Here is a 16,259-nt window from a genome sequence, read left to right as displayed (position 1 = left end):
TCACCTTCATTTTCTATCTCGTAATTTTTTGTTTAATTTTTTCATCTCTTATGATCTATTTTTTGTTCATAATTCCTATCAACATCTAGAGCTAGAGATATATTAGCTTGCTCAATGTCAGATCTGTTAACCTCTATATCATCTAAATCTTTATTTGTCTAAGTAACTTTTATCTACATTCGTAAAAAAACTGTCAAAGTGGTTTTAGTTTTTTCAGAGCTCTTAGAATCGAGATGTGCTTTATTGTTACTGTAAATTGTACAATTTTATGGACAAAGCTACAAAAAGTAAAAAAATTAACAATAACAATTAAAATTTACTAAAAGTACAAAAATTGTCAATGTCACAAAATAAAAAATAATTAATTGTAAATTGCATAATAAGACCGTACGAACTAGTTTGCCTAAACGTACTGTGATTTCTTAATTATTTGCAGTCACCTATGGAATTTGCAGTTTAAGTCGATTACCATAAACAAGTTATACTTTGCATATTTTTATAAGTTCACATAATAATTACTATGGCATTTTTATTAATATTTATTAAAAACATTACCCTTATGGTTTTTTATTTATTTTCAATAAAAAAAATTACTACACCCTTGCTATGTATTCACTTATATCGACATACGTTGATTTTTTCATATTTAAGTTAAATCCAGAGGTAGCTATTAAAAAATGACATCAAATCTATAATATTGCCAGTTAATATCAGATGCATTTTGCAGTAATTTTAAGCTTTTTGCCATTTGTGGATTGTACAATGGGTCGAGATAAAGTTATCGATGAGAAAATTTGTTCAATCATTATTAGATTTTTTTTTTCTGGAAAATCCAATTCGGGAATCTCGAATATGTTGCAATTGTCACGCTACAGTGTAAGAAATATTGTAAGGAGGTACAAAACTACAGTTGCTGTCGTCAATGGACCTAGATTTACGAAAAAGTAAAATGACCGAAGCAGATCGAAAGGCATTAAGACGCATTATATTGAAACAACGACAAGAAAATTATATAGAGTTATACGTTTAATCGAGCGACGTTATTGAAAGACACGTTTCTAGATCAACATGTCATCGAGAGGCCCACAAATTTGGATTTAGTACTTACAAAATAAGTTTTATAGTTAACAAAATACAACAAAAATAAAATCCACAAGGAAACTAAGTTCCTGTAGTTGGCTGTATACCATATATTAAAAAATTTTCAATAAAATCCTTTATAAAAAGGTATATAAAAACCCAGTCGGGCTATGTTAAATAGACAAAACGTTTTCGGAATAAATATTCCATCATCAGTGTCCTAAAAAAGTTTTTAACCACTTAATTAGAAAAGAACATGATATAATTTAAATTTTGACAAAGGTTAATGTAAAATGTGGTAAATACTTACAGGTTAATACATGAATGTAGCCACTAAATATGGGGGCAAAAACCCTTTAAAAATTACTAAATGAAATTTAGTTTATATTATTTCTTATATAAAATTAAGATGGTAAAGTTACCGTTGGATTGGTAACATGGCGACATATGACTCTACATTAAGTTGCAAGTCCTGAGACGGTATGTCTGCGAGGACTTTATGAAAGCAACTGATTGAAATGACAATCTTGACAGGTTATGACAAAAGTTGTAACGGAGCAGTCAGTGTAACTGTATGTGTCTATTTAAGACAGAAGCCAACGTTATTTAAAATTGTGAAAGTTAAAATAAAAATAAAAAAATATAACAGGATCAACCATCAATGTTGTTGTTTTAAATTATGTATGTGAGATGAAATTGTGGTGAGAAAATTATGTGACTATAGTTAGGCAACCAACTATACAAGCGTCAAGTGGTGTGGTGAAAAAGATTCTAATATAAGGCCCTTTATGTTTTATTAACATTTGGTACCTGGAAAATGGAAACTAGACACAGGTGGAAAGTTGGGTTCTTGAAAAAATATAGTAATTAATATATTTAATATGTGAGAATGTTATTGAGTGAATGAATTAAAACTTTTTTAATATAAAGTTCATGTAAAATTTGACCTATAACTCAATTATATAAGGCCCTGTATGTCAAAAAGCAACATTTGGTACCTGGTAAATGTAAAACTTCTTGAGTTACAAGTTCATAAATATAAATATCTGATTAAGTGTTAACGGACTGAGTGATGTAGTTATATTTTGTGTGTTAACAAATATATGAAATGGACAAAATTTGATGGTTGGAAGTGGTTTTGTAATATATTGATCGTAAAGTACTCAACTTATAACTTGAGAAAAGGCCCTATCTGTTATAAAGCAACACTAGGTACATAGGAAAAATTAAAGATTAAGTTATAAGTTGGTTAGTTGAATGAACTATTGGTCTATATTGACCATAATAGTAAAATGAAATTGTTGTAGGTAGCTCTGTTAAATTTAAGTAAAGAGGATGAAAATTAAAGTGTTTTTGAGAAAATTGTGATAAACGAAAAGACTACAGAAGGCTGAGGTCCCCAGAGAACCGAAGCCAAACCCTGAGGGAGTTGTGTAGAAGAGTAAAATAAGAATTTATAATCTGGAAGGGGGGATGACGGATAATCTAATCTGAATTTGGAAGTGTCGAAAAAGAAGCATGGAGAATATTGGGTATAGTGGTTAAGACATGAAGTTTAGGTTAAAAAGAAAGGAGTGGGAAAGATGGAGAGTAAGATGTATTAGAAGAAAGGTTTTTGGAGTGAACTAAGGAAGATGAGTATTAGGTGAACTAATAATGAATATAGATTTTTATTGTAGAAGTAAATTGAGGATGTGGGTTTTGGGATTGGGATGTGTAACCACATCCCAATCAGTGTAATATAGAAGTCATATATTTAGCTAGAGATTATTATGACACTATAATTGTCTTGCCCCACATTGCTCCCACAAACTTCAGCCATTGGACAAAACTTAAATGGGTGTTCTTAAGACTTACTACAGCGAAGAGATCAGGGTGGTTGCATACACAACAGTCGTATAATAAGTGCATTTGATGTGTCAGAGCTCTTTTAAAAAGCTTATTTGAAATGCCAAACTGGAGAGATTGCCGTTAATGGATTTAGAGCTACAGGAATTTATGTCTTGAATAAAAACATATTAAGTGGATTTCATGGTAGCTGAAATTAAACCAGAAAATACTTTCTGGACACCGCACCTGATGATGCGAGTGATAACGATGATAAGGTGATCGTCGTTTCAATCGCTGCTGTCAATTCAAACGAATAGAAAGCACACCAGATTGTCGTTCCAGCCACAATAATTTATCATCTAATTCTCCTACTGTTCCATCTAGGCCTAAAAAATAGCTTGAAACTATTTCTAAAACTAATACACAGCTTAATTCTATCTCTTCAACTAGTTCACAGCTTATCGCTATTCCCACACCAAGCTTTTACAGAAGGTCTGCCACGCCTCCCAGAAGACCTTGTGTAGAGCTTGGTGTAAAAAGAAAATTATTTGAAAATAAGCGCATTCCATTAATTCCTTCCATATCTGGGTCTTCAAGAACATCTCTGCTAACATTATTATGATCTTTCTTCTGTGCCATTATTAAAGAAAAAAACTTCCAATCGTGGGCGTAAGCCAAGTAAGTGTTCAGTGATAACCTCTTCACCTTACAAAAATGAATTAATCCAATCTCACAACAAAGACAAAGGGGAGCAAAACAACGTAGGAAAAGGCAAAGAAAAAAGAAAAAAAAAAGAAATGAAAAAAGGAAAACGTAATCAGGTTACCAAAGTCACAAAGAACCAAAAAAAAGAAATCGGGTTCTAGTAGCGAGGATGAGGAGGAATATGTGCCTGCAAATGATGAGAGCGATTACAATGACGCAGCTGACGTAACGTCTATGTTTTAAAAACCACTTTTTTCAGTGGACAATCTTGGTGAAATATGGGTCAAGTGCTTCATGTGCCATTTGTGGGCACATAACGAGTGCGCTGGGGCCGAAAAAGAAGAATATGTGTGTGACTTTTGCAAATAGTTTTTCCCTTAGTAAAAAAAAAGAAATCTTAAGAAAATCAAACACGTCATTCTCTATGAGTTATGTGATATATTTTTAGTATTTTAAATATTAAAATTAATTTCTCACGCATTTATCTCATTTCACACAAATTTAAGACACATTTTTCAAATGACGCAAAAGTACAATTTTTTATTATTTGTACATTTAAAAGAGTTATATATTTTTTAGTCAATTTGACTTTGGGCAGGTTATAAGTAACTTAATATAGGTATTCTTACGTACCTTTGAATGAATTGAAATATACTTTTAATTCTTTTTTTATAAAGAAATACAAAATAGGTAGCCCATATTTGCATCCTTTCCTCCAGCAGTTATTTTTTTTTTTTTGAAAAACAGTTAGTGAATAATGTATCTCACTTCTTATTGTTCAACTCTTAAGGATCTTCTAAAATAACTTTGAAACAATAGACCAAGTAGTTCTAGTTTGTTCCATAAATAAATTCACAGGATGAAAATACATGTATCAGTTCTGAGGATTATGATATAAACAAATTGCATTTTTAAAACTTGAAAAATGTGTAAAACATCCTTGCATCTGCGTCTAAGTGGTTCGAATTAACTTTAGTTTCCTCAGAAATTGAAAAATATTGCAACTTATTCTTTAAAAAATATAATTAATTTAAAAAAAAATCTGGATTTTTTTAAGAATATTTTTAAAATTATTCAAGGGCCACAGACATTCACTCGCTAATTAGATTGGATTGGATTCATAGTAAATTGTATAAAATATAATTTCTACAATATAATCAAGCCTACCCGAGATTTAATATTAAAAATAGTTTGCTAAAAGTTTTGATTTAAATGTATAATAAAAATGTCCTCATTAGTAAAATGATAAACATAGTGTTCTTTGTTTCAGAGTGTTTCCGTGACTGTATCCGTGCTTACGTTAACCTTTATCTCTATTGACCGCTGGTATGCAATTTGCTTTCCTCTCAAGTTTAAATCGACAACAGGAAGAGCAAAAACAGCTATCGGAATAATTTGGGTCGTGGCGATGGCATGTGGTAAGTATTATTTGGTTCCGTTTTATTTAATACATCGCATCGGTAATGTCATGAAGTTATAGACTAAGTTTCTGTATCTCATTCTAAAATTTAATTTATCCCAAACAAACAACAAATAAACTGCCGTAAATTCTACAATCTCTATATCATATATATATATATATATATATATATATATATATATATATATATCCGTTATTTAAGACAAAGATGAAAAACGCTCGGACCCGTCAATTTTTATTTTAATAGATGTGTATTTTATAACTTAAAAAAATTGTCACCCCTTTCAACCCCTTCACTTGATAGCTACCCCCTCAGATTTTTTAAATAACAATGGGGGTCGTGCGATAGTTTGTTGGAAAGGGTTTGAAAAGAAGAATTCAAAAATGTATAACTTTGAAATTTTGTATGGCATAATGGTTTTATTTAAAATAAAATATACAAAAAATAATGTATTAAATAACATCTTTAAAATTAAAGGAACTGGCAAATTACCCTAAAGAAAACTTAAATTACTGCAGGAGATGCTCGAAATGTTCTCCATTTACTTTCTGGCAGAAGTGGATTCTTTGTTTCGTTGCCTCCTTAACCCTTTGTAGGGTCTGCATATCAATCCTATAACATTCTTCGATTATTCTTTGACGGAGTTCATCGACTGTCGTCAACTGGCTCCCATACAGTTTGGATTTAAGGTAACCCCATAGGTAAAAATCTAGAGGAGTAAGATCTGGTGATCTTGGTGGCCATTCAATAAATTCACGACGTCCAATCCATCTTCTCGGATACAAATTATTTAAAAAATTTCGAACTCCAGCATCATAATGAGGCGGAGCTCCATCTTGCTGGAAAATAATATCTTGGGTGAATTCGCCTGGATTGTTTCTAAGCACATCATGAATTGCAGGAATTATTTGTGTTTCCAATAGATTAAGATAGCTTTCCCCCGTTAAATTGCCTTCGATAAAAAAGGGCCTATAATATGATAGCCTAGTATATCTGCCCAAACATTTAATTTAGTGGGAAATTGAGTATGACACTCTCGAAACAATCGAGGGTTTTCATCAGACCAATATCTTACATTTTGTCGATGTACATGACCATTTAAATAGAATGTAGCTTCATCGGAAAAACAAATATGTCTTAAATAACTTGGATCTTGTGAAATATTATCCATAGTTTCACAATATTGCAGTCGTCGATCTGGATCATCCTCTGTTAATTCGTGCACCATTTTCATCTTATAGGGATAAAATTTTTGCTTTTTTAAAATGTTTAAGACAGTCCTGTGACATACTTCGCATTCGCGAGCAACATTTCTAGTTGAACTGGAATTTACTACAAATTGAGACAAAATATCTACTTGCTTTTCCTCAGAAATCTTTTTTCTACCATCCCGTTTCTTGTTTTTGACAGAACTAGTTTCACAAAATTTGGTGACAAGTAGTCTATAGTTTATATATAGTCTATAGTCTATATTAAATATTCTCACAGCTTCATGGTAGTTACGGCCTGCTTCGCTAAATATTAAAATTGCTTCACATTTGTCTACTAATCTACGAGGTGGTGCCATTTTGATTGTTTTGAATTTTTAATACTAAAAATTTACAGTTTACCACTAAAGCTCACCAAATCTCAAGTTCTTGTCAATATTCTTTACAATCAACAGAGCTAATTGCTTGGTTTTTATGACAGTTGTCAAAAACTATACACGCCAACTAGATTATTTAAAAAATTGTTCTAACCATGATATGTTTTACCGACACCAAAGTATTTATTCTGTAAAAAAATAATTCGGTATAAACGTTCAAGAATAAAAACTTAATAAATTTTGTTATACCGAATGTCCCATATTAAAGCAAAACCAGTGTACCTGTTTTGTATTGTTGTATCGCATAGTATATCTCCAAACAATAAATCGTTATTAACAAACAGATCCTTAAAGTTAAAGTAAAGTGTGATAGATTTTAGAATTCTTCTTTTCAAACCCTTTCCAACGAACTATCGCAGGACCCCCATTGCCATTTAAAAAATCTGAGGGGGTAGCTGTCAAGTGAAGGGAATGAAAGGGGTGACAATTTTTTTTATGTTATAAAATACCTCTATTAAAATAAAAATTGACGGGTCCGAGCGTTTTCCATCTTTGTCTTAAATAACGGAGTTCACTAGGGGGGTAAGACTTAATATTCACACTGTATATATATATATATATATACATACAACGCAAAAGTCCAGGGATATTTCTATAAATAGACGTATTTTGTTTATCTGTAATCAACTGAAAAAAAAAAAATACAAAATTTGTAGTTTAAATTGTTGTTTAATATTTCAAAAACCATAAATTGCAAAAAACAGAAAATTGGAGCAAAAAAAAATATATTGCAAATCACCCATCTTACACATACCATCATAAAGTGTTAAAAATACGAAATATAAACTTAAAATAAAGTATGGCCACCACGTTGGTTTATCACAGCTCTACATCTACTGTTCATGCTTTAAATCACATTGTTAATGTCTGCTTGAGGTAGTTGTGTCCATTGTTCTATCAGAAGCTCTTTTAATTGAAATTCATTGTAGATATTGCCCATATGTGAAGTAATTCTTCGTTGAAGCATGCCCCATACATGCTCAATGGGATTCAAGTCCGGTGATTGTGCTGGCCACAGCAATACATCAATACCCTCGTTATTCAACCAGTTTGTTACAATATGCGCAACATGTGGCCGAGCGTTATCATGCATAAAGTAAAAATTTTCTCCAACAGCAGCAGCAAACGGGCGCACAACAGGTTCAAGAATAGTGTCCAAATATTGCTGCCTTGTGAGAAAGCCACCTGAGAAAATGAGGTCAGTTCTATCGTCAACCATGATTCCGCCCCATACCATTAATGTACCACCTCTGTATGTATACACTTCTTGAAGATGTGATCGTTCTCCATTTCCGAGTCGTCTCCAAACTCTTGTCCGACGATAATCTGGATGAAATCCATATCTAGACTCGCCACTAAACAAAACTGTGGCCCAGTCATTGTCAGTCCAATTCGGAAACTCTTGAAATCAGGTTAATTTTGCAGCGCGATTACCTCTAGATAAAGGTAGATATCTCAGTGGTCACCGACTACGAAGATTGGCTTCATGGAGACGATTCCTCACTGTACTGCTGCTAATTGTTACATTATGTGCAAGCTGTAATTCATTAACCATTTCGGGTGCTGTAATTTTTGGTTGCTTTCTGGCATTTAAAATTAAATATTGGTCTTGAGCGACGGTTGTAGAGCGACCACTTCCTGGATGTTGCTCGGCTGGACTCCCAGTGTCTCTAAAACGACGCCACAAACGACTTACGATGCTTTGGGAGACACCCAGCTGGTCAGCAACTTGAGTTTGTCGCATACCAGCTTGAAGGAGTCTCACGGCTCTATCCATCTCATACAACGTTAAATGTTGTCGTTGCATGGTAAAAAGACAATATCTTTAACTCACCTATTAAGCAAGAATGGTATAAAGTGACTAAAATTAAAAATAAACAAAACAGAAAAATGTCGATTTTTTTGTCTCTTATAAAAAACATTCTAAAACACGTATTGCTGTCAGTTTTACAATTTTTTTTTGATAAGAAGTGAGTGTCTGTATCAACAATTATAGTACAAGCAAATTTATATGGTCATGAAATTTCTGTCATTGGTATTGTCAAATTATTAAAATATTCTTAGACTTTTGCGTTGTGTATATATATATATATATATGAAAGTAACTTTCTTTCTCTACGTAAAGAGCGAAAAAAGATAGTAATTTTCAAAGGTGAATCGTAGATGCATGTTGAAGTAAAAATGTACTTCTAGCGTCGTTAAAAGTCTCTAGTAAGAGGCTTTGAATTTGCGGTTCACCTAATTTACTATCAGAGAGAGGTCTCTGGACTTCTTGTTACTTCGTATATATATATATATATATATATATATATATATATATATATATATATATTATATATATATATATATATATATATATATATATATATATATATATATATATATATATATATATATGGTGTGGTATTATTAAAATACAACTTGGTTTTCTTAAGATTTTATTCTCTTCTAAACATCACAACACTTATAAATAAATCTACTAATTTACAATAATTTTTCTTCGATTCTTTCACTGGTAGTAAGTTGAAATATCTGTTTAATGAATTAATTGTAGTTTTACCTTATGAATATTATAATGTAACTTTATTAGAGAACCATTTTATGGAAGGCATGTGATCTTCCTTGATTAAAACTAAATCATTATACTATTTTTCATATAAAAATGCATGCACGTCATTCAAGATTTACGACGTCAGAACCCCACAGCGTTGCCAAAACATCAGAATAGTTAGTGAGGAATTTTTTAAATGTCAACTATTTGTCAAACTATCATATTAACAGTAAATACACTTAGTTTTAAGATTACTGCAACACACTTAAATACAAAAGAAAACAATTTTAATACAAAATTATATATTCTCAAAATTTTAAACTTACCATTTTTAGAGCATTAATAATAAAAACGTCCCGCCATTATTTCTTGTTCAAAATAATCTATCTTATATGAAAGCCTATCAGCTTTTTACAGACTATTTAGTTGTTTTGGCATAGCACAATCAGAATACACAACAATAATTAGTTTTTAACGCTGTTAATCTAAATTTAATATGTATTTGTAAATACAATTTATTAATATATAATATATTATAATCAAGTTGTGTAAGAAATCAAAACATAAACAAAATTCTTACTCTAAAAAAGCATCAACATTTTAAACAATTTTACCACACGCTGAACTGTCAAACAATTTGAAGTATTTTTGTACCAGTTGCATACAATTGTCTAATATATTTAATTAAAATTATTATTTTGTGGAATATTAGACTTAAAGAGTTATTTCATAAAATTTATATTATTAATAATAACAAATGTTTTTAGTTATTTAATTAATATAATACCATTGTTTAAATAGGACTAGTTAGACAATCCTTATGGAACAAACGTTTGACTCTTATTCTGCCGTCACATGGCGGCCTCTAGTCATAAATTTAAAAAACTATTAACAGAAACTTAATTCTCCGCAGGATTCTATTCGAGTATATATTTGCCTGTCTCCTAACTAAGGCAAACCTGTACACGGATGCCAGATTGTGAAGAAAATATAAAACTTTAATAAAATGCTTATTGTTATTATCGTTGTATGCGTCTAGTGAAAGATAACTTGACTATTGACTATTTCGAGCGAATATTTCAAACTGTTTTTATACTTTGAGACTTGCTAAATCTAAATCGGTTAGTAATCTATTTATATGAAGTAGGTAAATGCTACCTTTTTTAAATTTTTATTAGTTTACCAGATATTTAATTTGGTTATATGATTTGCTAGAAAAGGATTAAATATTTAATTGAAATGTACTCGATTGCTATCGTCTTAGAACACTAATGCAGAGGTTTATTTTTTAGTCAAGACTTAAGTTTTATCATTGTTTAAAAAAGAAAATCTTTTTAAACAATGGTTTTATGTATGTTTTGAGAAAATTAAATTTTCAATCTTTTAATCTTTAAAATGACGTTTGAAAATATAGTAAATTTATAGGTATGGTTTTTTGATAATATTTTTCAAAAACAAATAAACACATCGATATGCCACAACAAGAGGCAACACATATTTAGGGAAAAATTAATATATGTGTTGGGATAAAAGGAATAATAAAACAACACTTTAATAAATAGTATCCTTTATTTTATTTATTTATGTATTTTATGATATAAACACCATTTTTGTATTTCTGTTTACATAAATGAGAATGTTTTTTTCAATCAACTCGCCCGATTTGAGCTGTTTATTAATGAAATAATTTTAAATTACAAAGTGATAGATATTGCAAAAATTAAATTCGCATTATTTTAATAGTTATATACCACTTATCAAAATTCTAATATCTACACATAGACAATATTAACGAAATAATAATTCAAGATAAAAAAAAAAAAACAAAATTGTTTACATTAATAGATATAGAAATTGATTGTAACATTGTTTTCATGACCTAAAATAAGCAATGTATGTATTGCGAAACACTATTGGCACTGGTTGAGGTTGTTTTGCTATCGAATACGTATAAAAACGCGTGGTGTCGTTAACAAACCTTCCTCTTCTACCTTACTATATTTTTTTGGTTTGCATTTAGATATTTTTGGACAAAATGCTTACTGCAAGGAATTTTTTTTTAAATCGGGTAGCTCCAGACTTTCCAATGCAGCATTACCTACAACAATATTATTATTAACACAACTTAAAAAAAGCAACTTTCTGCACAATAAAGTAAAAAACAATTTAAGTTCTGTATTCAAAATATAAATAACTTCGCAGTTGTGCCAATATATGTTTATATATATATATATATATATATATATATATATATATATATATATATATATATATAAGAGTAAAAAAAAAGAAATTTTTTAGATAGGAAAAAAAAGATCCCATAGGACTATCAGAAACTAGTCCTATGGGATCTAGTCTTTCACCCATTCTAAGTAGCTATGTCATGGATGATGTTATCAGTGATTGTGATTTTATCAACAATTGCACATTTTTCATTCCTTTTTTTTAAAGATATGTAGATGATTTAGTTTTGACACTTCCTAAACAGGCACTTCCTAAACACAAAATTATTGAAATAGTCAACATTTTCAAGTATCATAATCAACATATACAATTTACAGTTGAGGAAGAGATAGACAATTCTCTAGTTCCTTAGAGTAGGTTTCAAGTCCAGTGCTTTATACAGGCTGGTGAATTGTTTGCAGTTGGTAAGTTTGGTATGGTTGATTCGTAGTCTTGTAATAGTCGATGCTTCTCTTATAGTTATGAAGTCTAGGGAGAGATGACCAATAAAACATTGAAGTTTATGAAAAGTTGTTTTGCTCTTTTGTTCTAAGTTTTGTCAAGTATCCTCTACCGACTTTTTTAAAACGAATTTCGAGATTCGTTAGCTAGTTGAATTGGCATGGTTGGTAGCTTCTTTGGCACAATGATCTGCTGTTTTATTACCAGTAATTCCGGTGCGAGAAGGCAGCCATATGACAGAGACTGTTACATCGTAAGCAGAGAGATTTTGGTATTATGTCATGAATGTTTTGAACTAATAGGTGCTCAGTGAAAATTGTATTGACTAAATGGATATATGAAAGTTAATCTGAACAAATAGTTTAGAACAAAGGTTAGAAGATTCAAGTTTGTTAAAAATAGTGAGTGAGGTATATATTGAAGGGAGATCTTTAGCCCAGAGGGGAAGTAAAGGTAGAGGAAATGAACTAGTCAGAAAAAGGTCAATATTTTCAAGTAGTGGACAAATTAATTGAGGTATAGGTTTTATGATAAGGTGTTGGTTATTGTTAGTGGAAGAAGACAGCACTGTGGCAATTAGGGAATGAACGGGATTAAATGGATTTGCGGATGTTAATGCAGCATACGAAAGTAGAAGTGATTATCGTCTTGGGTAGGAGAAAGTTCATTAGATTCACGGTATACACTCTCAATGGGACTAAAGCGAAAAGCGCTCAGAAGTAGTTTTATTGGCACCCCATTGAAGATGACTGAGGGTTTTAAAAATGTTCAACTTTTTAAAACAATTGATTTTAAGTTCAGAGATTTGATGTTTTTAATTTAATCTGGAGTCAAACATAAAACCGAGAATTTTACAATAATTAACAACAGAAAGTAGAGAATTGGTAAATAAAATTTGGGGTAAGGGAGTGGAAATCCCTATGGAAAATTTTATTAATTTGGTTTTGCTCTCAGAGAGTGATAATCTTAGTTCGTTAGATTTACTACACTTTGTATAAGTTTATATGAGGTTGAGACAGATTTAACATGGCAGTAAATGATTAGGTCATCAGCGTATTGAACATATTTGATGGGAGGCAAATTTCGTTGATGGCAAGAATGAATAAAGTTAAACTTAATACAGATTCTAAAGGGACACCTTAATTTTGAGGAAGAGATTGAAAAAGTTTACCCTTGGCAAGGACTTTAAAGATTCTTTCAATTAGATATTTTTTTACAAATGAGAAAATATTACCATTTAAATTATAGTTGGAGATTTTGTCAATGATTGCTTTTCTGGAGATTAAATAAAATGCCCCTTCAATGTTAAGTACAGTTGCTACGACATCTTGTTGATTATAGATTGCTTAAGAAATGTGTGTGTACTAAAAGGGTGTACATATGTGAAATTATGAATATAATTTCGGTGTATGAGGACTGTATTACATAGGGCTGGTTCAAATAAATTAGGATATGTGGCAAAAGGTTATACAGACTATATCAAATTAATTTTATATAAAGTCTTACTAATTCTTCTGGTGTACATATACACACTCGCGGTATTTAGAGGCTTTCAGTCGCGGTTGTTCTTCATACTGGGAAACTGTCCGGTTACCGGTTTCTGAAGACGTGTTTCGCGGTACTAACACTTAGATCACGATATAGAGCACATTTTTCGTCTGTACACGATTAAAATAGTATTTTCGGTATTTTTCGCGTAACTACATGCGAGAGAGTTAGAGTGGAGAAAAAGCGCGGTAAGTCTGTACCAAGCGATAGATAGCGATAGAGAGATTATACGTCTGCCTAATAAGACTCAGCAGACGAAAGAGAGGACGACTGTTTCTAGCAACAGTCAGCAGTCAAGTGTACAACTGTCTGTATTTCTAATGGAGTGGGGTTAAAATGTGAGTAGGAAGGGTTTTAGAACGGGAAATAATTGTAAAATTGTGGTAGAATGGTAGCTAGCAATACAGCGAAAAAATGACATGTCATGACGACAAAAACGATTTGTCTTCATGACATAACCCGTTTGTGTTCGTTTGTTCTTTGTAATGATCTTTCTTTTATCTTAGTATAGATTAGGGCAAGATCTTTCATTAACGATTGTCAGCGGTATGTCAGTGGTAAATTTACTGGCTTCATTTAGAGGGTCGTTGGTGCCTAAGGAATTTTCGAGAAATTTTTCAAGATTATTCTAGAAAACCCTAATTTTTGTGTTTTTATAGGATTTGAGTGCAGCTTTTAGTTCGAAATAGTTTATACGAGAGTTCGGATAATTGGTATCTTGCGAAACTGAGGATGAATAATGAAAGGGCGAAGGAAGAAAAGAGTATATATGGTTAGGTTCAGATTTGTTGCAAAACTTTTCTTTTAAATTTTCTGCCAGAATCTTGGCTGTCTCTTAATTGTCAAGGATAACCTTTCGATTAAAAAAGAGATTGGAGATTTTAAGGTTATTTTTTATTAACAATTTTTTTTCCACACTGGGCTAGTATTTGAAGTACATAAAGTTTTCTTACTTAATTAAATATCGTGTCTAAATTTGGCAAAAGATGAAGTAAAAATATACAGAGAGCAGAAAAAATGAATAAATGCGAGAGAAATAGAGAAATTCTATTCATCATGTATGCTGTGATTAGATTTGACATCAGATTTATCAGAGGATGCACTTATATATACTCTTGTAAGTCGGAGGTAGGCTGTTCTTTTAACTTTTTTAAGATTCTAGTAATACGGTTTTTATTGATCTTTTCCTTGTACCTATGTAGAGCTGCAATAAGTCCTTTTGAATACCATCTATGTTGGAGGATTTTTAAGCTTCTTGTAGTGGGGTGATACATACAAAAGAGTTCTCAAGAAATGTAATAAGTTGCATGGAATTGGGTGTAAAATTAGTCGGATTATCTTTGTAAATCATTTTTATAGAGGAAATATAATATCCGATTATATAATTTCGATACCACCACTTTGGGTGGTATCGAAAATGCCGAAGGAGGAAAAGAACTTAATAGAGCAAGAATACCGGATGAAGATAGAATGGTAGGAGTATCAGGAGGACTGTCATTGAAGTGTCCCCTTTTTTTGTCCTACTGCCAACATGGGCTTTGAATTAGTACGACGAGGGATGGATAAATCCATAATGGCAGCCAGGATGGGTATGTAGTTAACGGAGATGGACTCAATTTCCGAAGATAGAAATTCTTTTGATGAAGTTAAGGATTTAGGATTAAGGACTCCTTAGAGTCAGCTGAAAATGAAAAAGAGGGAGGAGCATTAGCTGCAATGAGTGTGTGATCTGGTCAACTGGAGACTTTGCAATCATACCCCATGGTACGACCCGTAAGCTTACAAAGAAAACACTACGGTCTGTCAGAGAATAAAAATATTTTAAAGGATGTATTTTCATGGTTAATTAACAGAGAAGATTGCACTTCGAAGTTCACCTTGTCAGGGATTACAAATGTTACCCTAGGAAAACTCCTGATAATATGCCTATTGATCATCTGATGTTCCGTATTTTTTAGGGACGTCTCGATTAGTGAATGCGGAATGGAAGGAGATACATTTGAAATAAGGATTCTTTTGGTCGCAGAAAGAAGCCTGCAGATAAAGATGACGGTGAAATTAATTATGACTTTCGGTGTATTAGTTGATCAACGATGTCGGTAGAAGTGAGGAAAATGCGGATTCGATTATTCGAAATGCGAGATGTAAAAGTAATATTTTTTGGATAAACCATTTCACCAATTTCTATAATATATTTAAATAAAACAGTATTCAAAATGGAGTGCATGACAATAACTTGTTCCCTTTTAGAAAACGAACGGGGAGGAGGTCTAGAGACTGCGGCAACGACATATGATTTTGGGTTGGAATTGAAGCTGTTTTGTGTAAATGTAAATATTTAATTGCTGTTCATGATGTGTTGTCCTGGTTACCCAGACCGTAACACAATACCTAAATGTGAGTACCTAATGGACCCTCTCCCAAACTGGAAAGAAAGAAAAAAGGATCTCACCTATTTCTTGGGATTTTCACTGGTTTTCTTTAATTACACCAATATAGCCGCAATTAAATTCGACTATTGAAATATAAAACCAAATTTGATACTTGTTTTCTTATCACATTGTGATTAAAGAACTTCGCTTCGTATTGTTAACTCGTCGTTGAATTACTTTATCTGTTTAACACTGTTTAAATATTTAAAATCCGTGAGGAACTTTAAAAAGGGTGTTTAACCTGTGACAGTTATTTGACGTTTTTTGAATCGATTATTTGAAGCTTTATTTGTAAACTTCAACATTTTATTAAAAAAACAGTTTGAAAAAGTGCTTTTTAGCTTCTAAATATTTATACTACT

The 16,259-nt window shown here is 31.5% G+C and overlaps 1 protein-coding gene across 1 annotated transcript in view; it reads left to right on the top strand.

Annotated features, from left to right (window-relative positions):
• The window catches only part of LOC140447526 (orexin/Hypocretin receptor type 1-like), a 1,044,614-nt gene that overhangs the window by 663,089 nt on the left and 365,266 nt on the right, over positions 1–16,259 (top strand). Inside the window, exon 6 of the mRNA XM_072540227.1 lies at positions 4,886–5,033. Coding sequence (XP_072396328.1) covers positions 4,886–5,033 — 148 coding nt within the window. The remainder of the gene's footprint in view (positions 1–4,885; positions 5,034–16,259) is intronic.

Source organism: Diabrotica undecimpunctata, chromosome 8, assembly GCF_040954645.1.
Source record: "Diabrotica undecimpunctata isolate CICGRU chromosome 8, icDiaUnde3, whole genome shotgun sequence".
NCBI classification, from domain to species: domain Eukaryota; kingdom Metazoa; phylum Arthropoda; class Insecta; order Coleoptera; family Chrysomelidae; genus Diabrotica; species Diabrotica undecimpunctata.
Note: the sequence above shows the minus strand (reverse complement) of the source record. Positions and strands in the feature narration are given on the sequence as shown.